The sequence below is a fragment of the Anguilla rostrata genome, chromosome 7 (assembly GCF_018555375.3).
Source record: "Anguilla rostrata isolate EN2019 chromosome 7, ASM1855537v3, whole genome shotgun sequence".
In the NCBI taxonomy this organism is placed as follows: domain Eukaryota; kingdom Metazoa; phylum Chordata; class Actinopteri; order Anguilliformes; family Anguillidae; genus Anguilla; species Anguilla rostrata.
Window position 1 is genome coordinate 3,644,667 of NC_057939.1, and position 25,660 is coordinate 3,670,326.

General features: G+C 42.9%; 1 protein-coding gene across 3 annotated transcripts in view; it reads left to right on the top strand.

Annotated features, from left to right (window-relative positions):
• The window catches only part of LOC135258793 (thyrotropin-releasing hormone-degrading ectoenzyme-like), a 119,394-nt gene extending 96,046 nt beyond the window's left edge, over positions 1-23,348 (top strand). The window contains exons 13-20 of one of the 3 annotated variants that reach the window (XR_010331095.1): positions 4,280-4,427; positions 5,329-5,426; positions 5,893-6,000; positions 11,474-11,641; positions 14,374-14,514; positions 14,922-15,003; positions 21,626-21,808; positions 23,331-23,348. Coding sequence is in view for 1 of the 3 variants with exons in the window: in XM_064342377.1 (XP_064198447.1) it covers positions 4,280-4,427; positions 5,329-5,426; positions 5,893-6,000; positions 11,474-11,641; positions 14,374-14,514; positions 14,922-15,003; positions 17,650-17,793 (889 nt within the window). In the remaining 2 variants the exon portion in view is untranslated. Of the gene's footprint in view, positions 1-4,279; positions 4,428-5,328; positions 5,427-5,892; positions 6,001-11,473; positions 11,642-14,373; positions 14,515-14,921; positions 15,004-17,649; positions 19,941-21,625; positions 21,809-23,330 lie in introns of those variants that run through there. The other 2 variants (XR_010331094.1, XM_064342377.1) reach the window with 2 other exon arrangements.
• Positions 23,349-25,660: the final 2,312 nt, after the last annotated feature.

The window sequence follows — 25,660 nt, forward strand, 5'->3', positions numbered from 1 at the left end:
GCAACGCTGGCACAACCCAGATGGAACAATATGCCATTAGCGCATTCAAACATTCAACGAAGCAACAGAAAGGATCACAGAAAATTACAATATGGATTGAAAAAGAAAACAAGGTTCAGTCAGCCAGCTCAGAAATTGCAGAAGCCTATCAGGATTTATGATTCTGTTTTTTTTTTATGATTCAAAAGTTTTCAGTCTGCGTTTGCAAAAAATGTATCACTTGATTCTGTTCCAGCTTGATGAGGTGTGTCACAACTTCAAAAATTACAAACGGAAAGTTTAGGAAAATGCTAAAATGTTTTTGTAACAGTTTTGCGGTACAGCTGAAAAAAAAAAATCCTGATTAAACAAGGAAGGCTAAAAGCTACTTGTTAATTCAATAGTATATCTTCCAATAGTTTACCAAACAGTAAACTTTAGAGAACAATTAGAGCATTCTGCTGTTTTTCACTTATTTGAATCTTGCAAGTCCAGACCGTGTATGTCAATGAGTGAGGGTCAGATCATCTCAACTGTCTAGCAGGCATAGCACAAACACTGTTAACACAGAGCTAACTGAGCAATGGTGAAATGAAAAGGATATCTTTCTACATCAAAGTTTGACATTCAGACTTTTCTTTAATCCCAGTTTGTTTTCCTGGAGAAACAGAGCTGTCAAAACAACAAAGCTGGCACAACTCCTGAACTGCACTTTTTTTAAAAAGTGCCATAAAACCTCTTGCTAATTGGGAAAGCGGTTAACAGGCAATTAGGACGTAAACGGGTGTTGTGGCGGGGGCCGGGGAGCGTCAGTCACTGTGTCTCGGCGAGGACGGGCGGGCCTTAAAATAACGTCACGGGACGACGGTTCGACTGGAGCGTTCTCTGGCGCCGGGCTGTGAGCCCGTCTGTCTCGCATACCTCCGCGTGCTTCTTTAACACTTTTTTTCTTCCTTCGCGTCAGGATGTCGCACGCTGAGAAACGCAGCCACCCTCCGTCTCTCCGAGATGTCTCGCGCATCAAGACTAATCACACTCACAGTTTTGGGTGTGCTTTGTTCCCGCCCCCTCCCATTGGGTGAAATGTAACACCCGTTAAGGCTTTAATGACAAATTTGACACCTTTGCTAGTACGGCTAATTTTCCCAAAAGTCACACAAATGTGCCTGGAAATAATGAACTCATTTGCAGTACCTGTGAACCATATGCCGTGACACGGGCTCTGAAACGCGTGTTTATTTTTAGTGAAGATATTCTCTGAAAGCTTGTGAGATTTAATGAGGTTCATTTTTCACTGGGGTAATGTGTCAGTCAGTGGAGTTTGTTATGGTATTTGATTGGTCGCTAATTCTGAGTTGAGTTGATTTGAGTTGCTGATTTGTCATGTGCTGTTGACCGTAGAAGTCAACCATCTCAAGTCGAGTCATAAGTTTTTCCGCTTAAAAGGAAGACATATGAATTCTATGAATGTTCTGTGAATAAATTGTATGATTCATGAACGATAAATAAATAAATAAATAAATAAATAAATAGGTAAACCGCGGGTCAGCCACGAACAGGAGTCTGATGGCTTTTATTTAAAAAAAACACATCATTACGATAAAGCTACCTCTGTACCCTGTTGGGGAGGGCTTGCGGTGATACCTCTAGTTTCCTGATTGTTTTGCACCACAGCTACGGTTATATATCGCTAACGAGCATAGCGGCGGACTGAAGGCGCAGGCCCACCAATGCTCTGGGTGAGAGGAGCTGTGGGCTGCTGGTCCGTCCCGATCGCTGCCTCTCTGGATCAGACAGTGTGTAGGGTTCCTATGCAGCGAGCCATCGCCAGGTTCGGATTCCACAGGCTTTAATTAACCATCACTGTCTTTGCCTTCTGGTTAGGGAAACTGAGCTGATTTTGCTGGAGTGCAAGTGTCTGCAATAGAAATGAATGTTAGCCAGTGACTGTTTCTGCGTACTCATCCAGGATTATTTATTTGTGTATTTACATACAATTCTGTTTCTTCAAGACAATCTTTATGGTTCGGTTGTGGGATCCTAATGTCTAATGCTGGGTTGTCTGAGTAACTGTTTTTTTTCTTCCACATTTCATTGTACTTATGGGTGGTTAATTAAATGTGGTCCAATTTTACATAATGGAGTAAAAGTATGTAACAAAAATTATCCTCCACTTGTGGTGCAGCAGCGATGGAAAATTATATCACCCCTTGTTGGGTGAAATAATAGGGAAGGGTGTTTTTTTTCCACCCCGATTTCAGTCGTTAGAAAAATGGTTCGTTTTGCAGTGAAAATGGCTTCTGTACCTACCAGGGTGGGAGTTTACATTCTCATTTACAGAATGTGAGCGTTAATGTAGCGTGACAGAGCCGTTAGCGCTGGAGCGAGCGTTAGCGCAGCTCAGACTGCCGCTGGGAATTCGATTGGCCAGGGAAAAAAAGGGGGCGGGCCTTCATTGCCCAGCATTCCAGGTCAGCAAAACTCCTGCACAGCAAAACGTCTGGTGTTAGTTCTGGAACAGAGCAGGACCGTATGTACACTGTAAGAGTCAATTCAACACTGGACATTTTTTACTGGGCGCTCCCTTATTCTGACTTGTAAACACCGTTGATTTGTCCATCCAATGCATCAGAACTCTGCCGTATCCGTCCTGTTGGATATAGTCAGATGTGTTCACTTCTGGTCAGGCAGGGAACATGACCATTCCCTTGTTTCATCTTGAATGAATGAATGAATGAATTTATTTATTTATTTATTTGACAATTTAAAAACAAGATGTGATAAGACTGCATAGCAGACAGCAATCCTTTAAAAAATGTCAAGGATAGAAAAAGGAGAAAGCCAGCAGGCTTATTTCCATTGTGGTCCTCTAACATTCAAACATAGACATGACAAAAAGAAAACAAGCACAGCAATTACTCTTACTTTACCCACCTCACTCAGACCGAATGGCGTATACTGAAGTATAGTCTAAACAAAAATGAAATGACAGATAAGGGGATAAGTAGTCTTAATGATGAGTTTCGTAGAGAACACAGCAGTTAGTTTATCTTTGTAGTTACAGTTTTGCGGAAATCTCCCATCTCGTTTTTGTGCTTCTCATTTCTAGACGCCTCAAACAAGATGAGATATCGTTTGTGTGCTTTCATTCAGTGCCTGAAGCCTCCTTGATGGTTTTGATTCGTTTGGAAAGAATAGAAAAAAATTAAAAAATGCATTTGTGCCTTTGTTTCAAAGAATTTTAAGAGATTCGTAGAATTTCTTTCATGGATGTATTTCTGCTGTGGAGATTAAAAGCGCGTGGATTTGTTTGGCCTTTGATTTTAAGTAGAAAGGATGTCTTCTGCAGGGAAACAGGATGATGCTGTTCACTGCCGTAATTAACAACAGTTGATTCCCTTTACAGCAGCACTAGAGATCGTGTGTGATAAAGCTGAGACCTGCTTAATAATGCATTATTAAAATAAGTGAACATAAAAAGCTGTTTACTCTGAAAACCTTATCTGACTTTGTATATTGACCCTGTATATCTTGGCATATACTAAACAATAAGGCTGAAGAACAACATAAAACATTTGGGTAAAATTATATAAACTTGATTTCTCTTGTGTAGGTAGTATACATGCATACAGATACATTATTCACAAATTAATGCACATGTACACACAGGCACGCATGCACGAACGCATGCATCTAGATACATATGCACGCGAGTACAGACACGTGCACACACACATGCACACAGACACATTATGCATGAACATACACACTCAGACAGACATGCACATACTCACACTTACATGCTTACATACATTCATACATCCACACATACATATATGTGGGTTTGTTTGGATTTATCACCCTGTAGATTGCCCCCAATACAACAACGTGAGACCAACTGGGTTCTAAGTGGCATTTTAGTGGTGACTTTGTAAATCGTCTTTGTGACAGTTTTCTGTAAAATGCTATACAAATAAATACAAATAAAATTGAATTGAACTGAATTGAAAACCGATGAACTGACAAGAGTTTTAAAGCTCAGTATCTCGGGGACTGTGGAAATGGCAGACAGAACCCTGTAAGTCTCGGATCTTGCCATAATCTGGGAGGAATTCATTACGAATACAACTGTTACGTTTACTTTTATTTTTTCCCCAGAACCTGAAGAAAAACAGGTCTGTGAGACAATGTGAGGCTACTGTATTCCTTCCTCCCTAACAGAGTGTACCCTGTACACTCCGCCAGACTGTTTAAAGCACTAAATTTTGTTCTCCCCCCCCCCCCCCCCCCCCAAACACAGAGCGGGGTACCTGCCCCAGAACATCCCCCTGGAGATGATCTGCTACCTGCCCCAGGAGAAGGAGTTCTTGCCCTGGCACGCTGCCAGCCGCTCCCTCTATCAGCTGGACAAGCTGCTGGACCGCACCGAGGAGTACAGCGTGTTTAGTGTAGGTGAATCCCTGGGGGAGCACTGTGTGTGCGCGCACGTGTGTGTGTGTGTGTGTGTGTGTGTGTGTGTGTGTGTGTGTGTGTGTGTGCGTACGTGTGAAACAGCGGAAACTTGAGAGATCTCTCAGCTGTCCTAGACTGAGAGAAACTTCGCCCTTTCGTGGACGGCGTGTAGGGCTGCTTAATTTCACACGCGCTCCGGGCTCAATAAGCTGTTTTAAAGGTGCTTAAGGGCCTTTGTCTGCATCATTTATTAACTAATTTGAGGTGTAATACAACTGTGCATTGCACTCACCATTCCCAGCACCATTGCAACTCTTATTCACTTCTTTTTTTTTTTTGCAAACTCACCATGCTGTCCCACCATAAAACTCCCATTTTGCTTAAGATGGAAACATTATTTCTCTTACTTGCCTCTTTTTACATGTAGACGTCTCAAATGTATAATAAATTTAATATCCTTTTTCTTTTCTTTTTTTTTGGGGGAAAAAGGCTGACTCATGATTACCCGTTGATTATTCTAGATCAGATACAGGAAATTGAGTTTGGATTTAGCGAGAGGAAAAAGTTCATTTAGCGGATTTCGTTTCGGACATTTGAGGCCGACGTCTTGGCCTTATCTCTCCCGAGCAGTAATCGAACCCCATCTTAATTGCAGCGTTCTTCTGTGTACTCAACTTTGATCCTAAGCTTCATCTCCAGCGCTAAAGCCTGGATTGATAGCTTCTTCACGGTAGTAATTTGCATTCAGCAGGACCACGGTATGGATTGAGATGTTTGGCCACGGCATGGGTGAACGAGCAGCTGTATTTGCTTGAGTTATCCCTTTTTAAAAACATGTTTTTTAACTGCTGAGTAAACACAGTGTTCCAAATGAATGTGTCTCTTGTGTTTTAACAGGATTATGTGCTGAGGCAAGTGGCGTCCATGTACCACAGGCTGGGGTGGCCTACCAGCTCCCCCAACAACTCAATCATGCAGGCTGCCTATCAGACTGAGTACGTCCGGACGCCCTTCGTATTTTAAATGAAGTTTCCCTGCTGCTAGTCTTATCTGGCCCCACTTTTATATACAGCCATGTGCTGTGTATACAAATTATCACACTGTATCGTACCCACCTCTGTAATTATGATATAATCGAACAGGTAATGTTATATATACTGTAATCTTACGCGCAAAAAAGCAAGCCATGAACCAATGGACAGATGACAGGGGTCACTGATGTCCCTTTTTAAGGGTGGTATAGGGGCAGATTTGTTGACATATTGATGTGTTAATGTGTTCATGACTATGAATAACTGTACAAAATCAGCATTGTACCTTATCAGACCTGTGTTTTGTAGTTGTTCCGATGACTTTGGCTATGCACTTATTGCACGTCGCTTTGGAGAAATGCGTCTGCCAAATAAATGTAATGTAAATTTAATGTAAAGGATTGGTGTCTTGTCCTCTGGTCTGCTCCAGGGAGATGCAGAGAGAAGTCATCATGTTGGCCTGCAGCTTCGGCAACAAGCACTGTCACCGGCAAGCAGTGTCTCTCATCTCTGATTGGATATCCAGCAATAAAAACAGGTAACGTCTTGGACCCCATTCAAGTTTTTATTTATTTTATTTTATTTTATTTTTCTTCACAGCGTCTTTAAAAATTTAGTTTTTCTTTCTTTATAAAATGAAAACAATGCCCTTGTGACTGTCAGATTGTTTCTTGACTGGTCGTTCTTATAGAAGAGATGACTCATCCTTTGTTGTCTATGTCGTGATTTCAGCACCGTTGAGGGATTAAATAAAAAGTCATATGAGGACAGCAGCCTGCGAGCAGTTGCTGTAATTGGCAATACATTTATTATAAATGCAGTTATTCATAGTTAATTAACGGTGAGTTAATCATACAGTAGTTAATTCAGGGTTTCACATTAATTAATAATGTGTGCCCCCTTGGAACTTTTAACCATGGAAACATCCTCGAAGACCATGATCCAGCGGGTTCTGTCCCTTGGTGCCCAGAGTAAATGTACCGAAAAAACTATGTCGGGAAAAGAAGCTTACCGTTTCGCAGCTTGGAAGAGCTTCAGTCGCACAGTAAAGGCCATAGCTGGAAGCAAGTCTGCGTTGTCTCCCTTGTTTCCAGAGACTGCATGTTAACTGTGTGTTAGGCTGGAATGGCTGGACCCTGGCCTGTGTAGTCCTGTCCTCCTGCCTCAGTGCAGCCCACCCTCCAGCATGTTGATATACAGATCTGCTTACATAATGATATCTAAAATGTGCTCACAGTATCGGGTCTGCTGAGCATTATTGATGTGCCAATCTTGAATCACCCTTTTGAGCTGCAGGTACGGTCAGCACTACAATGGACTGGATTTGATACCAAGGCATTTGAGCCACCCAGCTGCCCCCCTTGCAGTATATTTCCTCATAACGGTCTCATAATAATGCCCTTGGTCATCACAGGCATCCTTTTCGATAGCGAAGGTCTCCTTACAAAAAAAAAAAAAAATCACGTGAAATTTGTGATGTGACAATAGCACATGCGAAATGAACATTTTCACATGCGAATGAAAATATTGACGTGTGGTAATATTGACAGTGTGTAATTATAGTTCATACCTCCAAACCGTCTTGCAGTGCCAACATGTGCTCATTATGCTGAAGCTTTTTTTTAGTTTTGTTTTTAACTCCAGGCTCTTGCAAAGCTCTCATAAATTTCCCCCTGGTTCACCCTGATTTCTGGGCTCTCTGTTCCGGGCAGAGCAGAGAAGAGCAGGAAGTGCTCACGGGCGGAGAAGCACTGAGTCTCTGGGGCCCTGAACAGGCACCGTGCTCCTCTGGGCTTTTTAAAGAGCATACGAGTATGCGGCTTACATATAGACAGGCCCCAACAGCGCTACTGGAATGGGATATGGGATCCTGCATTACACTTCAGCTCTGGCCACTGTATGGATGGGGCGGGGGAGTTCTATGGCAAAGATAACAAGGCACTTATAGATAAAGTCAGACCGCGGGTAACTCACTGCTGTTTAAATTACACCCGAGGGAGTGGCGTCGGCGAAACACCGCGGCGGCACTTGAGCGCGTTCTGACCTCCAGCTGATTGCGAAGACCGCGGCTGTGCGGGAGATTTGTGAGCAGCGGAGATCGGCTCGGCTTAATAACAGTCGGTGGGGTCATCGGTCTCATGTCTGTAATATACAGACCTCTGGTCTGTGGGGCCGGTGTCCCCCCCCCCCCGGTTATCTACAGAGCCGTGCTCTAAATGGGGGGGCTCAAGGATGAACACGCTGTAAAAGCTTAATGTCTTCCTCGACCGTTTTTGATTTTTCGAAGGTCGCTGATGTGTGGCAGGTGGCCTGCGGGTGAAAGTGCCGAAATGACCTGTCCAGGGCATTGACTGGTCGGTCGTTCGGTGCCCTGTGTGTGCGCACATGCATATCTGAGCTGGGCTGGCGCCTGGGGCTTCTCGAGCAGCTGTTCCGGATTGTAACGGCCTCTGACAGACACGCCGTCGGCCTGTGAGGACCCTGACGTCCCCCCGCAGCTGACTGTGAAGACCCTGACGTCCCCCCGCAGCTGACTTTGAAACTGGAAGATTCCTGGACTGGAACTTTCACGCCTGCACCTTGCAAGCGTGATTGGGAAAGTTCAGCTCTGGTGTGGGCCGTGGGTGCAATCGTGCTGCATTGTGGTCTTAACCTCAGCTGCTGAAATAAATGAAAATTATTGCTGGAGGGAAGTGTGGATATGGAGTGCACATGTTGTCTTTTTGCTTGCCTGAGTTGCACATTGTGTGTGTGTGTGCGCACACATGCACACTTATTCCAGATTTGTTTCATAACTCAGTAGCAGAAAAAATGGATGCTGGACATTTTTGTGAGTAAAGAAGTCTAACTCGCCACAGTTATTTGAGTTGAGGACAAACCACCGCGCATGAAGACAAATTTTAAGTTTCAAGTTTTGAATGGAATGAAGAGTCGTCATCTTTGCTGTTCTCAAAATACCTTCTTGCAGAACTTCCTAATCTGAGAGCTGCTTTCTTTAGTTGCGAGTGTGTCTGTTCAGCATACCAAGAATCCTTCATTTAATTGGGGAAAACACCCGGTTAGTGTTGTGCAGTAACAATGCTGGCAAACGTGGAGGAACGTGTGGCAAATATCACAATATCTGTACACAATTCAATATCACGCCTTTCAAAAATGATTACATACAAAATTATCAGCAAAACTAATTTTAATCCAAAAAAAAACAGATGGGACATTGTGCCTGGAATTAAATCAACTCGAAACAAGGTAAACCGTTATTTCACTGAGATCCAGGCCGATAGATTAAATGGCAACTTTTTTGGAGGGTGTTTTTGATTTCTTATTTATTTATTTTTTTTAATTGCTTTTAAGGTCTACAGAGCCAATAAACTAGAACTTATAAGATACAGTCTTCTGCTCTGTGCTAACCCTGATAATTACAGACTCTAACGTAAGTACCCTGCGCCACCGTGACTCACCGATTCTCCTGCCCTCAGTCTCCGCAGTGCCAGCAGTGCGCATTGTGGTGTATTTACTCCAGGGCTCATTAACGGCTACTCAGCAGTGACATCAGATCATTTGAGGAAAGAGCTGCTTGACGCTGAAATTGGATTCCAGTGCTGGGTTCAGAAGATCAGTTTCCGAACTAACCTCGTATATTTACCCAGCGTTCAGTATTGGATTGCAATGGGATTGTGGGAAACTGTGTGTGTGTGTGTGTGTGTGTGTGTGTGTGCGCGTGCGTGTGCGGGGTTATGTGTGTGTTTAAATTATGGTAATTGGACACTGACAATACACACAGGACTGGGGTGGCGAGGTAGAAAAAACTTGCATTATATATATATATATATATATATATATATATATATTACTTAACAGAATATTATTCATATTCTGTTAATTTAAAAATAAATAGAAAAAATGTTTGTAGTTAAAAAGCCTTCAGAAAGCAGGACATGTTAAAACATGTGTTTTGGCTTCCTAAGCCTTCCATTATAGAGAAAGCTATGCTGTGCTGTTATTTGAGTGTAATATGTGTTTTTTTTCAGTTGAAATCTTCAGTTTATGCTTCAGTGAACAAAGCTTAGTGTGATTAAGTGAGTGCTTAACTTTCTCTGGGGTCCCCAAAGGTTCTCTTGCAAACTTTACTTAATCAGTTGTAAATAAAGTAAAGTGCATTAAAAGTACACTGATTATGCTGTGTCCACATTTATGAACGCTCATAAATGTGTTTCTAAGAAGAAGGCAGTGTTGCCCTAAAAACAAGTTTTGGATATTAACTTTTGAAATGATCAATAAACCAGACATTTATTGCAACCTTGAGTTTTCTCATTTTGTAAAACTCAGCCTCTATAGCACAGCATTATATCATCCTTAACAATATACAGTATTTAATGCCGGTCAACATCGGAAGTACAATAGAACTATTAATCATGTAAGCAGCAATAACTGCATAGTATTTATTTAATTTCAGCCATTTATAAATTCATAAATAGAAAATAATAGAACTGTGATTTTTTTGTATTTCTGAGAAATATTGCGCTGTTTTAATAATTACCTCAGGCCTGCCTCTGGTTAGGCATCACAGCAGCCCCCCCCCCCCCCCCCCCCACCTCGGCAGTGGAAATAGGATTAGGATGAGCGAGGCGTGGGGAAGCCAGCGTATCCGGAGATTAGAGCGTCCCGTTGCTTATCACCCCTGTGCCGTTACAGAGTGCCCACAGTCCGGGTTCCGGGTCGCTGCCTTCATTGAAAAGAGATTGAAAAATGCGAGGATTGTTATTGGTTATAAGAGTTTTAATTAAACATCATAATTTCACAGACCCTGCACACATTATTGCCTGGCAGTGTTCACCTGGCCCATTCTATCCAATTGATTCTTTTTTTTTTTTTTGTTTGTTTTGTTTTGTTTTCACGTTTCACGCTCCAACGGATTGTGGTAAATCACATTGTGGGGGAGTTTTGTTTATGTTTATGTGCATTAGGGCCTATTTCAGTTTAAATAAATAACGGTCTCGGCTAATTTGTTCCTCTCAAACCAATATCGAGGCCTGCTCTGGGTATTTATTTTATGCATAGGCATTGGGTGGTTTCGTGGACTTTACGCTGAGCCGCTTTGAGCCAAAGTAGAAGATGAATGTCGGCTGCTGGGTTAAAGTCGATCGCTCAGTCCTCCCCTCAAACTGTCGTGTCAGAGCTCGGGTCTGAGATGAATGCTATTCCCACGAGCTCAGCATGTGTTCGCTTATGACAGTTTGACTCTGCCGGCTTAAATCACAAAACTGCGGCTGAAACTGTTTGTTTGCTTGAAGATTCATGTCATCGAGCGTGATTCATGAGACCTTGCAAATCAAACGGTGCCACTGAAGTATTTATTTTTCCAAAGAAAGCATGAACATAACTAGATTACATGCTTTGCGTCAGCATAGGCTATTCATTTACAAGTCCGATTCTCTGGGAGGGGTATTTACTCTGTCTCTATCTCGCAAACATAAGTCATTAAAGTGCTGACAAGGGTGCAGCTTCATGAAGACGCATGCTCGTTTTTACCATGAAAAATGGCATTGTGGGAAATGTTTGATTCATGGTTTCCTCACTGTCATAGCGGAACCTGCCTAAAAACATTCATTTTTTTACATGTTGTTCTTGTTCCTTACTCATGAATTTAAAAAAAATGTTTAGGACAGAAATACTGTTTTCTCTGAGAGATGTTTCAGACTTTATTTTATGAGCTGATCCTGAATGTTATCTTGTGTTCTCTGTTGCCTTCAGTCTTCTGTTGACTTAGGACAGCTGAACATTCGCTTCTCACTAATGGGTTTAATCCACAGGAAATATAATTTACCAATTTTCCAAAGTTAAAGAAAAAAAATGACAATGTTCCTTTTTTCTGTGACACTTTGAGGATGATGAAAGGGCCTGAACTTAGGAATTAATGAGGTATGGGGCAAAAATAGCAACTAATACATAGATAGTAAGCACCAAAAAAAAAAAAGATCAAAAATGAAAGGACGGCACTGGTGTTCCGGCAGGATCCCTCCCAACGTGCGGGACATCGTCTACTGCACGGGCGTGTCCCTGATGGATGAGGACGTGTGGGAGTTCATCTGGATGAAGTTTCACTCCACCGTCGCCATCTCAGAGAAGAAGGTGCTCCTGGAGGCCCTGACCTGCAGCGACAACGCCTTCCTGCTGAACCGGTGAGTACCAGCCTTTCCTGATGAACCGGTGAGTGCAGGCTCTGAAACGGGCCTTTCCTGTCTGAACCGGTGAGTACCAGCCTTTCCTGTCTGAACCGGTGAGTACCAGCCTTTCCTGTCTGAACCGGTGAGTACCAGCCTTTCCTGTCTGAACCGGTGAGTACCAGCCTTTCCTGCTGAACCGATAAGTGCAGGCTCTGAAACGGGCCTTTCCTGTCTGAACCGGTGAGTAAATGGTAAATGGTAAATGGACTGCATTTATATAGCGCTTTTATCCAAAGCGCTTTACAATTGATGCCTCTCATTCACCAGAGCAGTTAGGGGTTAGGTGTCTTGCTCAAGGACACTTCGACACTGCCAGGGCGGGGATCGAACCGGCAACCTTCTGACTACCAGACAACCGCTCTTACCTCCTGAGCTATGTCGCCCCTACACATTCTGAGACGTTAGCCAACTGGGTGGATATTGTAATTATTTAATTCTTTTTTAAGAGAACTGTTATTTTTTTATAAGCTACGTTCCAAAAGGTTGGTTAGGGGCTGGGCTCAGAACCAGAGGATTATTTTTAACCTGAACCGTGGGGTTACATCTATAAGCATCTTCTGTACCTGTTTTAAAATGCTTGCGGAAGGAAGCGGTCATTGATCTTTGGACCTGCTCAGCCTCCACTCCGCAGCTGAAAGCTGTTGGCTGACCACTTTCTGAGCTCATTTATGATGAGCTGAAATGCATCAGCTCGCTCACGTTCTCCCTGCTGCCCAGTACAGCTCAGTACAGTACAGCATTAATGATCAAAATAAATACTGACATTGTAGCGAATTAGCTGCAAGCTAATACAACATGACGTGACTTAATGTTTGACTTATTCTCTATTGCTGTGTCTGCCTGGGTGGCACGGTAGTGCAGTGGGCAGCTGGAGTAGCGAGGTGCAGTAGGAGTTTGCAAAGTGTGAGGCACATCACTAAACATTTAGCAGGAGAGGGGAGGGAAAATTGAAATTGCAATTTTTATTTATTTTCTTTTGTAAATGCTAGAAATGAAAGTGGAGGTTGCTACACAGTGTTCGTGAAGCAGTTTGTGGATCAATCTCAGAAATTGAACGTTGCACAAACAGTCGGCCTAACGGCACCAGGACAGACGCGGTACAAACAACGGATCTGAGACATATGGAGCTGCCTGCTTCACGAAGTGCGGCGTACGGTTAGCGGCTCCTCCTCCTCCTCCTCCTCTTCCTCCGCGCTACACATTCACACAGCGGCCCGGGCTTGTTGTTGTCGAGAGCGTTGTTCACACGCTGCAGACGGTTCTGTCTGCAGGCGAAACGGGGTTTTCTCTGGAGACGGGAAAAGAACAGTTTGTGAGCTGAAGTGAAAAGATCACAAAAAAAATGTTACGAAAAAAAAGTGTTGAAAGTAACTTGTTCTGTTTGTTTGGTAATGGAATGCATGCATTTCATAACCTGAAAAGGGGGATGCTGGTGCTTGTTATAAGCATGAAGACGCGTGTATCAAACACAGCAGGCTAAATATGGGTTTACTTGCCTGGATAAATAGCCACAGATTCTCCTAAAATATGTATTTTCGAAAGGTAGCACAGGTAGGGGTGACATTATGATGGTTGTGTGCGTGGATCCATTTGAAGTTGCCCAGCTAGTAGGGAGGCGCACACTCATGCTCATTCTCCCACATCCTCCACCTGCTTTTGGCTTCTCCGAAGCAGAAGAGGAAGCAGCTGTGTCCCCCTGGCCGCAGTTGGCTTCCTGTGAAGCATTCTGGGTACCGGAGTTATGGTTGGGAGCTGGGAAGTCAAAGGTGAAATGTGACATCACGCAATAATTTTATCCTTTATTTACGTATAACAGATATCCCAGAATTCAAGTTCTCATCTTGAATTCTTGGGCTGTTATTGTTGTGTGATGGATTCTATCCATTCCATCCATTATCTATGCCTGGTCAGGGTCACGGGAGGTGGTGGAGCCTATCCCAGCATGCATTGGGCGAGCGGCAGGGATACACCATGGACAGTTCGCCCGTCCATCGCAGGGCACACACACACACAATTCTCTTACACCTAGGGGCAATTTATACTCTCCAATTAACCTAACCTGCATGTCTTTGGACTATGGGAGGGAACCGGAGTACCCGGAGGAAACCCACGCGGACACGGGGAGAACATGCAAACTCCACACAGAAAGGGCCAGGCCAGGATTCAGTGTAATAGCAACAGGGGCTGGCAGTGAGTGATGGATTAATCAGAGAGAGCAGAGCTTTCAGGAGCAGAAGACAAGTAATGTCACCGGGAACAAAAGCAGTTTTCTCTCGGCAGAGAGCGAATGTGTAATTGCGTTATGCCAAGGCCTGCACCATAGCAGAACATTAACCTAGTGTGTAATTTCACATCAGAACCTTATGTCAGAATGTGTTGCTTTTTGCAGCATACGCAATTATGCCTTGCAAAGGCTCCTCATTACGGATTCTCCACACAATAAGCTGTGGCATATGTGTAATTTCCCCCCCCCCATTAATGTCTCCAGACCCAATTAGAAAAGTCCTTGTTGGGGTGTCTCGTGGCGCAGCCTGTAGAGCACTGTCCACATGCTCGTTGCGAGCCGCGACGTCGGCGGTTCGAGTCCCGACCGCGCGACCTTTGTCACACGTCTCTCTACACTGTTCTGTCCAATAAAGCTGAAAAAAGCCCAAAAAGAAGAAGAGTCCTTGTCCTTTCCCCGGCAGGCTCCTGAATCTGTCTCTGAGCTCGGACCTGGTTCCGGATCAGGACGTGATCGACGTCATCATCCACGTGGGCCGGAACCCTCTGGGGAGGCACCTGGCCTGGAGGTACTTCAGGGAGAAGTGGGAGGTCCTAAATTCCAGGTACTTCACAAACCACCGTTTCTGTCACGAGAGACCCACACTAATGTATGCGTGCCGTTGAAATGTCATATTTTTAGACATTTCTTAAAAAAAGGTCGCACGAATCTTGTGAACAGAGGGTCCTAGATCATAGTTTACAACATGTGCATTGTGTGGTGATATAAATCTGTTTTCCAAATTATATTTGTAGCTATCATATTATATACTGTATATGTATATGCTAACAGGGAAGCATATAGCTTACATCAAATAGTAATAGCATTGTTTTTGTGCTTTTGTGAATCTTTATTAATCTACGTGATAGTTTGTCAAGCATTTTCCGTCCACCTATGTTTGGGTTCTTTAAAATCATTTGTGGTTTCTTCAAAATATATAAACTCACCTGAAGAACGGATTGACTTTTGCAGATATGGAGAGGCCTTATTTATGAATTCCAAATTAATCAATGGAGTGACTGAGTTTCTAAATACAGCGTCAGAACTCAATGAGGTGAGTTTGTTCAGACACACTCTACTATTTCAGTAAGTAAAACCCCTTCTGTATTTGTTCACTGTTTAATCCTAAGGCTTGATTACACACGAAGAACTAGTGTTTGTTTGTTGCCTACATGTGTGCATAATGCATCCATCCATCCATCCATTGTCTATACCCACTTATCCTGGGCAGGGTTGTGGGTGTGCTGGAGCCTGTCCCAGCATGCATTGGGTGAGAGGCATGTATGCATAGTGTCATTGATAAATCACATTTACTGTATGCTAGAAATATTTGATATGTGCTCGCAAACTTAGGTTGCAGGCCAAGTTAACGCCAATACCTTAATTAGCCTTATTGGGTTCAGTCATGTGCCCTTTATCATGTGCAAAGACATTGTTTGACCATGAAATATATAGTAACTTTGAAATTCATGGTGTGTAATATAAATTACAGTGGCTGTTGGATAAGAGCAGCACAGACAGTTTTATATCGATATTTTATAATTAATATATTGCTTATGCAATGCATTGTTTTTTTAGGCCTAGAAACGATGCGTTGATAATGGCATCACATCTAATTTATTTGATGTGTTTGTTGCTGCTGTATTATCAGACATGGGTGTCCGCTTGTAGTGATGCACTTTCTTTGTGAGAAAAGTGGAAGGGATACAAAGCTATTTAGACCGATGATTGTTTTTCTTATTAACTTTGATATTCCTACTGCTCGCCAGAGTGAACTGACACTGCAGTGGCCTTTGAAGAACTGCTGTGTACAAATCGGATGTTTTATTCAATTTAGAGAAACAATAGAGAATAAAATGCCGGCCATACCTGGCCTGTGGTACATTAAGTTACGCTGTTTTCAACATCTAGCTGAAATTAGAAAAAATACACCAATTCCAGTTGTCGTGCATAGATTTTTGTGAAAAATAAATTCCACATGCATGGGTGTTAAAGGGGCCCATGCTCTTTGAAATATGATTTATAATTATGAACATGATGCCATGAATATGCCGTGAACATAATTAATGAGGATGGAAATGCATCTCAGCCAATAGATGTCTGACTCCATGAAAACCAGGTCTGTGTCCACTTAAAGGCTGCAGTTCACCACTTCGTTTAGAAAAGGGGAACGGGGGGAATTTAGGAAGAGTGCCATCAATGCCGTTCCTTGCGTTTCTGTTAAACATTTATTTATCACATTTGTGAAATGTGCACATGCTCATGTTTTCAATGTATCACACGATTATGTAAGTTAAAGCAGCAGCAAACTGTCAGTTAAAAAAAGTGTCTTCATTTAAGAAGAACTTCTGTGCTGCAGGGTTCGGTTATATAATGGGTATCAGGATGTAGGGCTTTAAAGGGAAAGTAGAATAAAGTAGCTATCCAGCAGCTGTATCAGCTGTGGTACATCTGAACTACAGATACTGACCGAGGGATCATTACGCCTGTATGGACACTTTTACTAGGGGACAGTGTTATCATGTTTATTCATTTAATATTATAATGCTGTATTAATGCTTCATAAACTACCCAGAGGAAATGTTTATGCATGTTTACTTTTTTTAAAAATAACTGACTGCTTAGTTAAAATGATAAGTAGGTTGGTTGAAAGTAGGTGTCTCAAAAAAATATTGTTTTTTTATCCATGTCAAAATGTAATCTCAAAGAACAGAAAAAAGAGTGTTTTTGCCTCAAAGCAGTGCACGTTCACACCCCCGTCACCCCCGCCACCTGTACCACCCCCATATCTCCCCTGTAGCCAATTAAAATTTTAAGACTTTAGGAGCACCATGAAAAGTTGGAAAACATAATTTCTTGTGATTTTTTTCAGTTTGCAAACAAGGAAAATGGTTGACTGTGATTTTCACCTGTGTGGAGTGTAGCTGGATCATTAACACAGATGTGTTATTGTAGTTTGATTACCACCACCCTCCTGCAAAGCTGTAAAAAAACTGGGTCGTGTTTTGTGTACACCAGATTTGTTTCAGACTAAATACATGCTTTGTGGTATTTTCTCATTTTCATTTACGAGCTCATTTAATCTGTCCTGCTTATTATTATTAAATGTGTGTATTATAATACACACATTTGCATACAGTGTATCAACATTCTGTACATCACTATTTTAACAGCTACCCTACTATCTTCAGTTGCAGATTCTGTTGTGATAACTAGGATTGCCCAGTGATCCAATTTTTACATTTTTATATTGTCATTTCAAAAAATGATAAATCAATCAATGTGTCACAATTCAGGGAAACAAATGTGTCTGCCAATCATTCCATGTCCCCTCCCCCCAGGGGACACACCCCACAGCTGTCCTAATTTCTTTAGTAATTTTTACATTTTAATGATAATCATTTCTACACAACACTAGTGTTTTAATTTCCTTTGTTACACATGCACACGCACAAACACAAACAGACACACACACACACAACAACACTCACATATGCACATGCATACGCACACACACACACACACGCCCAAATACACTCACTCACGCACACACACCCACCCACACAACCACACACACACACGCACACACACACACCCACAGTCTTAACTCGCGTTCCCCTTCCCTTATCGATCCGTTCCGAAGGTACTGCTCACGCTCTCTCATCATTGCCCCCCCCACCCCCCCCCCCCCCCCCCCCAGCTGAAGGAGTTCATCCGGAGCAACGGTGGGGGGGCGGGGCCGGCCTTCTCCCGGGCGGTGGAGATCGTGGAGACCAGCGTCCGGTGGCACAGCCTCTACCAGCAGCGCTTTTTCCAGTGGCTACGGAAATCCCCCAACGGTTAGCGCGCGGTCGCCACGGAAACCGCGCGGTCGCCACGGATACCGGCTTCACCGTGCGGACGCTGGCTTAACTGGGCGGGCACCGGCCTCACCGCGAACGCGTTCGGAACTGTTGCGCTCCAGATAAAAAGAACTACAAAAAATTTAAAAGCATTTCTGAAGATGACGGAGTTGTAAATGGTGACCTGGTTCTGTCGTTCTGCACCATAAAGTCTGTGTTGGATAAAAAGGTGACAATTGTAAAAAAGAAAAAGTTAATAATAAATAATAATAATTAAAATAATAAGTACATTTTGCAAAAAGGGCGGAGCCTTTCTGGGCAGTTGGCTGTGGTCTCGTGTAAATGGGACTTAAAAATGGAACTGAGAACATTGCATGGTGTTGTTCATCTCCTGCCGACATTTTTTTCTGTCTTTTTTTCTTGTGCATGGTTGTTCACCCCATTCAGCCTGGTGACCTTTGATGGTTCTGTCCAAAGTGGGCCCCCTTCCATAAGCAACAAGAGACGACCAAGTAGTGAGACATAGTGCTAGAAGGCCGGGCAACTTTATGCAACCGTACCAAGCACAAGAGACCGGCGTGACAATCAGCCATTTTGTTTTTTCTTTTTGTTCTTGTTTTTTTTTTCTCTGAATTTTCAAGACACGACGTGAGAAACTGCCTTCATCAGGGGAATCCTTAAAACAGCCGCTCGATATAAAAGCCATACAGAGATGGAGCTATGAGGGATGCAGTTGAGAGCGCTCACAGTAACATGTTACATGTCTTAAAATGGCCTGTTATCGTTACCTGACCCCCCCCCCCTCCCCCCCCCAGTAGAGACACGCTAGTGATGTTAGCTGAACAGGATGGGGTGGTGGGACGGTGCCATATAGGGTCTACTGCGGGAGGATTTTAAACTTGAGCGGAGGCTAAGAGTGCTAGTGGGAGCTGGGTGACTCTTTGGCCCCGAAAAATACCCTGCGTAACACAAATGACCGTCCCGAGCTGACACACTGCAAACGCACTGCAAACGCACTGCAAACGCACTGCAAACGCACACCCCAGTTGTACATACTCAGCGTGCGTTCTCATGTCCCTGTGGAGGTCATAAACCCGCGTCCTCAAGGGGGGCGATCCAGGACAGTTATGAAAAGACTGAGCGAAATAAAGTGCAAATGGAAGAAGACGGCTTCATCCTATCATTGCCTGCCATAGCGCCCCCTTGCTGCGATGCTTGACACTGCAGCTTGCGTTGCGTTAAGAATTTCAGGTGATTCATTTTAGAAAGCAGTGAAATCGGGTTGGGTTGTCTTTGGATGCACTGTAGATGTTCAAGAGGAAGTCCAGTGTGGTTTATAGATATGTGCGGTGGTATACATGTGTGTGTGTGTGTGTGTGTGTGTGTTGATTCGCTGGTTCTTAGAGGCAGCCTGACAGGTACCAGCGAGTGTGGAGTAACCCGGTGTGGAAATATTGTTGACTCTCGTTTGTTTAGTGATTCCCTCCAAATTTGTTACTCTTTCACCTGGAGACCATATTGGAAAAAAGGGGTTTCCAGTATGTCAACAATTACTGCAGAACTACCAGAGTTCCGTTGTAAACCAGCCTCTCCTATAGGGCATAAACAGATGTGTCACTACAGATTTTACACTTAGGCACTTAGAGTGCTTTTTCGTGAATGAAACCCAGTGAAGTGTTTAATTGAACATACCGAGCCTTTTGATCTCTTTTGAGGGGCCGTGTGTGTTTTTAGGACACACAACTGAACACTTTTTTTTTGGTTTTTCATTTTTTATACTTATGAAAATAATTGGAAGCTATAATTAGATGTACAGTACATGTAAATAATTGGATGAGTTTTTTTTTCTTCTTTTCTTTATCAATTCAGAGAACAGCTGTAAGTGCCCTTTAACAGTAGTTGGCTTAATAATGTGTGTTACCGAGGAGCTCTTTGACCATATTCTTACAGTCAAGTGAGCACTTTTATATTCTAAACTGATCCATATTTCATTAAGACGCGAACGTGTTTCCTTTCCGTTCCATTTCAAATTGTGTTGACACGACGGCTTTTTCTTTTTTGTAAATGAGAGAGATGATATCTTCTGTTTTATAAAGCAGAGCATCTGTGGAATTTTAACCGGCATAATAAATTCTTTTGTACAGCGATGTATCACTGTCCGAGTGCTTGACTCCTGAGTGACCGTGTTTGTTTGCTGAAGACGTGAAAGCACAGAGATTACATTTCCATTTTGTCTCGATCAGCCAGATTTTATTAAAGTCTGTGGGGGGGGAAAAGACGGAGTGCACAAAAATAAGTTTTGTCCGTTGAGTTGCTGACACAAGCCGTTCTTCAAAAAAAAATTCCCTTCTTGCTACGTCAAAAGTTTTTTTTTTTTTTTTTTTTTTTGTTGACAGCTCAGGCTGTCAGCTCCACAACTTGGGTTTTATGTTCTGCAGAACACATTTGCATATGAAACTGCTAACTGGCTAGTCCAGGAAACGAAACAGCGCCTTCATCGCGTTGGGATTGCCAGACAATTGTCTACGAGCCTAAAAGAACTGTGAACATAAAGGGTGTGGCATAAGCATATAGGAAAATCTACCAACCGGACCTTAATTTAAATTTTAAATCGTTTGCTGTAATTTATAATTTGTGCATTTTTATGTAGAAATGAGGCCAGTGGTTTCTCAACCCCCCCCCCCCCCCCCACCCACACACCACACCCACACACCACCCACACACACACACACACACACACACACACACACTCACACACGCACTCACCACACACACACACACACACGCACACACACGCACACACGCACACACACACACACTCACTGTTTTACCCGTCTGATTCACATCCCCCAGCGTAGGTGTCAGGTGGTCAAACGGAGCTCAAAGTGCTCTTTGCTCATCTCTTTTGGGAGACGTGGTCGATTGCATTATCCTCAGTGTACATGTACCTATATATATTGTTTACCAAGTAAAATAAATTAAGTCTGGAGGCCAAAGGTTAATGTTTCAATTATTGCGAGATCTGACTGTGTCAGAACATGAAATGGAAAAGCTGAATTACTGCCAGAAGGCCAGTGAAGAGTTATCTCCAAACTGCTCCTCTCTATAATGAGCCATAAAGCTGCTGTGATGAGATCTTGGCAGCCGCCATCCGTAGTTTTGCATAAAATTCTGACGGCACTAGTGCATTACACCAATGTTATCACAACGCAGTATTGGAATGCTATTCTTCAGTGTGCAATGTGGGATTTTCTCTTTCCCCTAATTAATTTAGCTCACGTAACTGTTGAGTTGCCGGTAAGCAAGATCATCCAGTTTCACAAGCTATTTCGGTATTTCCTCTGTATTTTTATTTTAATTAAGCACCACATAGACTGCCTGTTTGTGTTTTCAAAAGTAAATAGCCCCCAAACCAGTGTATTTCCAAACATTTAAAAAAATGTTATATGCTTTCACACTGTACATCTAAATATGAAAAAAAGGAATTTAAAAAGCATTACCTCTTGCTCACCATCTGTCAGCTCTGAATAGCTGGTTATTCATCTCATTGTCTGACCTCTCTACAGCCCACTGCTGTGCATTTTCTCTCTTAATGTGAATATGTTACTTTTTTACCTCTCTATACTTATAATTTAATTAGTCTAACTGTCACGGAACTCAATGAAGAAACCGCACAGTTTTCAAAATTCATTTATAATCTCATTTATCTTCAAATAAATACTAACCTTAAATTTTTGTTTGCCCTTGTAAAGTAATAAATTACTTTTTTTTTTCCTCCTCTTCCTCTTCCTCCTCCTCTTATTGTGCCTCTGCTTTAATGCATTTCCCTGCAAGGTCTTGGAAAATGAAACCATTATACAGCTGGAGGTGGAACCTTTCGTGAGGAAGCCTTTGCTGAATGTACTGTGCAGTATGTGAATGGGTCTGAGCACTTGCTGAGCACAGAACCACCTGCAGTCATTACTGAGATGGGGCGGATGTGGGCATGGATGCTGAGCTGTGGCAGCATGGCATGAGGTAAGAGCTGAGCACGGCGTGGGTGAGGTGGCGGGCGAACGGCTTGGGTGAGGTGGCGGGCAAACCTCACGATGGTGAAAAAGTGATCCACGTCGCTCGGCTCAGCTGCCTGTACTGCTGTCACCAGGCATTAGATCTTAGAGTGTGATGCGACTGCAGGCCCCTCTGTGCAAGTCCTACGGGGATAGACTGACCCCAGGGTCCTGGTCCATGGGTCGGGGGGTGGGGGTTATGGGGGGGTTGGGAGGGCTCAGTGGAAGTGGGGTTCTGGAGAAAACCTTTATGCTTTTTTTTAGCAACCCAAATTCAGTAATTCAAATGGATGTAAAAAGGAAAACTAAAACACCGTTGCTGCATCAGAACGTTTGGCAAGCAGTTTTAAAGTGTATGTTTTTTATGTTCAAAATGCCAGCATATGCCCACCCACACTTGCTCTCAGGCGTTCTGAATGTGAAAGATCATATTTTGCATCCATTTTTATTGAGTCTAAAGCAAATCTATTGTCTATTTCTGTAAAGAGAAACACAAACTGAGCCAAGCTAATCAGTTAAGTCAGTTATTTTCTATTTTAAGTCTAGATATATAAATCCTATTATTATTATTATTATTATTATTATTATTATTATTATTATTATTGTTCTTGTTTAGGTTTGCATTCAGCTGCAGTTCTCCTGAATGCATTATAGTCTAATGGGAGAGCAAACGGCTCCGGAGTGACAGTTCAGTGAGCTCTTTCCCACAAAGTTACGGGGCGACTAACGAGCATAAAAGCATCCTGAGCGAAGCCTAACTTTGTTCACACCCCCGTCCCGTGACTTTCTGAACCTTTAACAGCTCAGGTTATAGTCCCGTCCTGTGGGGAAAGGTGTGCTGGAGGTGAGGGAACGGGAACAGATGTAAAAAAATAAATTGTACAGTATTTAAACTGCGACTGTGCACTAATTGAAACGTCAGTGCTTAAAAGCCACAATCCCTGGTTAAGATGTTGAGAATCTGTCCCTTTGTGCGTTGTGCTTGGATACTGGGCATGGCAATCCTACGTGAATGGAAGGCTGAGGTGTGTGAGTGAATGAATGTAATGATTAAGCTCTCTCGCCTTGGAGGGATACACAGTCTGAAGCTGACACCAGACGGCATTAAAAACTTTAACTTTTCAAAGAGCTAAAAAAAAAAAAAAAAAACCCGTTTAGCATAAATATGTAAAGTATATCTTACCATGAGAGCAAATTCTGAGCTGCGGTTGATGTTTCAAAATAAAAGCTTGCTTGCTCAAATTTAATCCTGTTTAAAACACGATATGCAAATTGTGCCCCAACAATCAGTCTGCGTTCACATGCGGACTGAAAGGAGAGGATTTGAGACGCTCTCTCTCTCTCTTATCTCGCGGCGGTTGTGAAAACACCCACCGTCTCTGGCGTTTGAAGCGTGCAAATGAGCATGGGCTCCAGAGTGCTCGCCGAGACATCAACACACCCTCCAAATTTTATTTATTTATTTCATTTTTTTATATTCCGTCCTGCAGGTACTTCTGAGCAAGCGTCAAAAGTTCTGTGAAAGTTTGCAAAGACCGTGAGGGTGAGTGAGGTGACGTGTTTAAACCTTGTTTTCGGAGAAACCTGCGATCAATGGAATTATTTCTTGAGATGGATCAATGGGTAGCAATAACACACACTGTTCTAATTACAATCTAACAGAGAATGAGGGAGGAGGGGTGCCTGTTCTCTGTGCTCTGCCTTGTCTTTCCAGCCATAAACTGGGAGCTTTCAGTGTAAATGTGTGCTTTCAAATATTAAGCGTAGGGCAGAAAGGTGTCTTAACTCTAACAATATGCCACGTTTTCTTTTGGTAGATACACACAGGGTCACTTGTCAAGTTCTGTCATGAAAATTTCTGAAGGGCATGTCCGTGTGGGTATGTACTTTTAAGTATGCACTTTTAAGTCCTCTGTGAGATAACTTTAAAGGCTGTACTGTATCTCATAGTATTCCTTCTTGGATAAGTCTGGCTGAATATAGCACTGAGTTTATACTTCCAGACGGTTCTTGAGTTGTATCCTCTGAAATTTCCCTGTGTTTTGGTGTCTTGTAAAAGAATTCAAAGCCAGTGATTTTGCAGTTTCACCAGCCTTGTATGGATTTCATCTGCGACACAATGTTGATCATGTACTGTACTGTGTTTAAAAAAAAATGGAAACCTGCCAGTAAGGAAGCCATTTCCATGTCACGATAAATTCAGAAATCCATTTCAGTTAATCACTAGGAAATCTTGAACAGCTTCCTAGCCCAAAATGCAAGATGTCAAATGAAAGTATTGATGCAAATATATTCTTTACATATTGTTTTTCTAACAGAGTTCAACATTAGTGCAGACGGTTTACACAGAGATTGTCATCAAGCAGTTTATTAGCTGATAGTCCACCAAGAACACAGCACCCTGGTGCCAGATTTCACTGAAACTCTTCCACATGTTGCAAGCTTTCACACCGACCGCATCTTTAAAACAACACAAGAAGGAAGTTAAGGCAGACCGAGATTTTCAAGCCCAGGGCACTCTACCATGGCATTATGCAAGGCACTGCATTGTAATGAAAGCTGCATTAGTTCCATTCCTGTTTCCCCTGGCAACTCTTTTGCGGCACCCTCCACTGTAACGTTTCATCACCAGGTTTGTTTGCCAATAATACACATCTGTACAAAAAAAAAAGGTTGCCTCCTGGTCAACTTGTATTTCTGCTTTTTAAGTGCTATTTTTTTCCCGCAAGAAGTGGAACTGCTTTGTTCCAGGGGGCCATTTCTCCTTCAAAATAAAAGTCAACTCAGCCGCTAACTTGTTTGTTTAAAAAAAACCGTAACACAAGTGCTTCAGGCTCTCCTTTGACGTACGGGACCAGGAGCCTCATCTTCCCCCCGCTGCAGGGATGTCACTTGCAGAGCTAATGAGCCAGCAGAACTAATGCGGTTCCCCAGTAAAAGTGTCAATTAGACGGTCCTCACAAACCAGCCTGACGCCTCCCTGGCAGGGCCCCATCTCGCATGTGCTGGCAGGGGACGGGGATATTTGTGCGTAGTTAAAAGTTTATTTTAAGATACCCTTCACACGCTTAAAAATGTTTTTTGTTTTTTTTTTTTTTTTTTTTCTCCTATCCAATTATCTCAGTGATACCTCGCAGGCACAGTTTTGGCAGCAGATCTGGAGGTGAGATGTTATGTGGCACCTCATATGTCAGCCAAAAACACACAGGTATGAAAACAGGGGCTAGAGGAAACCAAAGAAAACATGTCGTCATAATACTGCAGCCTGTGGGTCCAGCGGCACTCTTGATCGGTTTGACACATGAACAGCCTTAGACACAATTGGAAATGATCTGTGGACAACACGCTTGAGCTGTTCCTGCTATAAAACTGGTACAACAAGGTCATCTGATACTTACGAATGAAATTAATGAACGAAACATTGCATTTGTACAGCACTTTTTTTAGATGCTCAAAGTGCTTTACAGTGACGAGGGGGAAACTCACCTCAGCCACCACCAATGTGCAGCACCCACCTGGGTGATGCATGGCAGCCATTTGCACTCTTGCTCATAGCAATCAGGTGAATACCTGCATGTATGTTTCGCCGTCATCATAAGTCGCTCTGGATAATAGCATCTGCTGAGTGAATGTGCTGTAAACAGAGATTCTTCAGCCTTCAGCCATTGTTGGAATCCTTTTTTTTTTTTTCCTAAACATGGTCCAGTGATTGGTGTGAAATCACACGGACACCACACCAAGAAGCCCTCCTGCACGTCCAAAGGTGTGCTGTCAGCACACAGGAGGGCTGCCATTTTGGACAACCCTGATAAATCAGAGT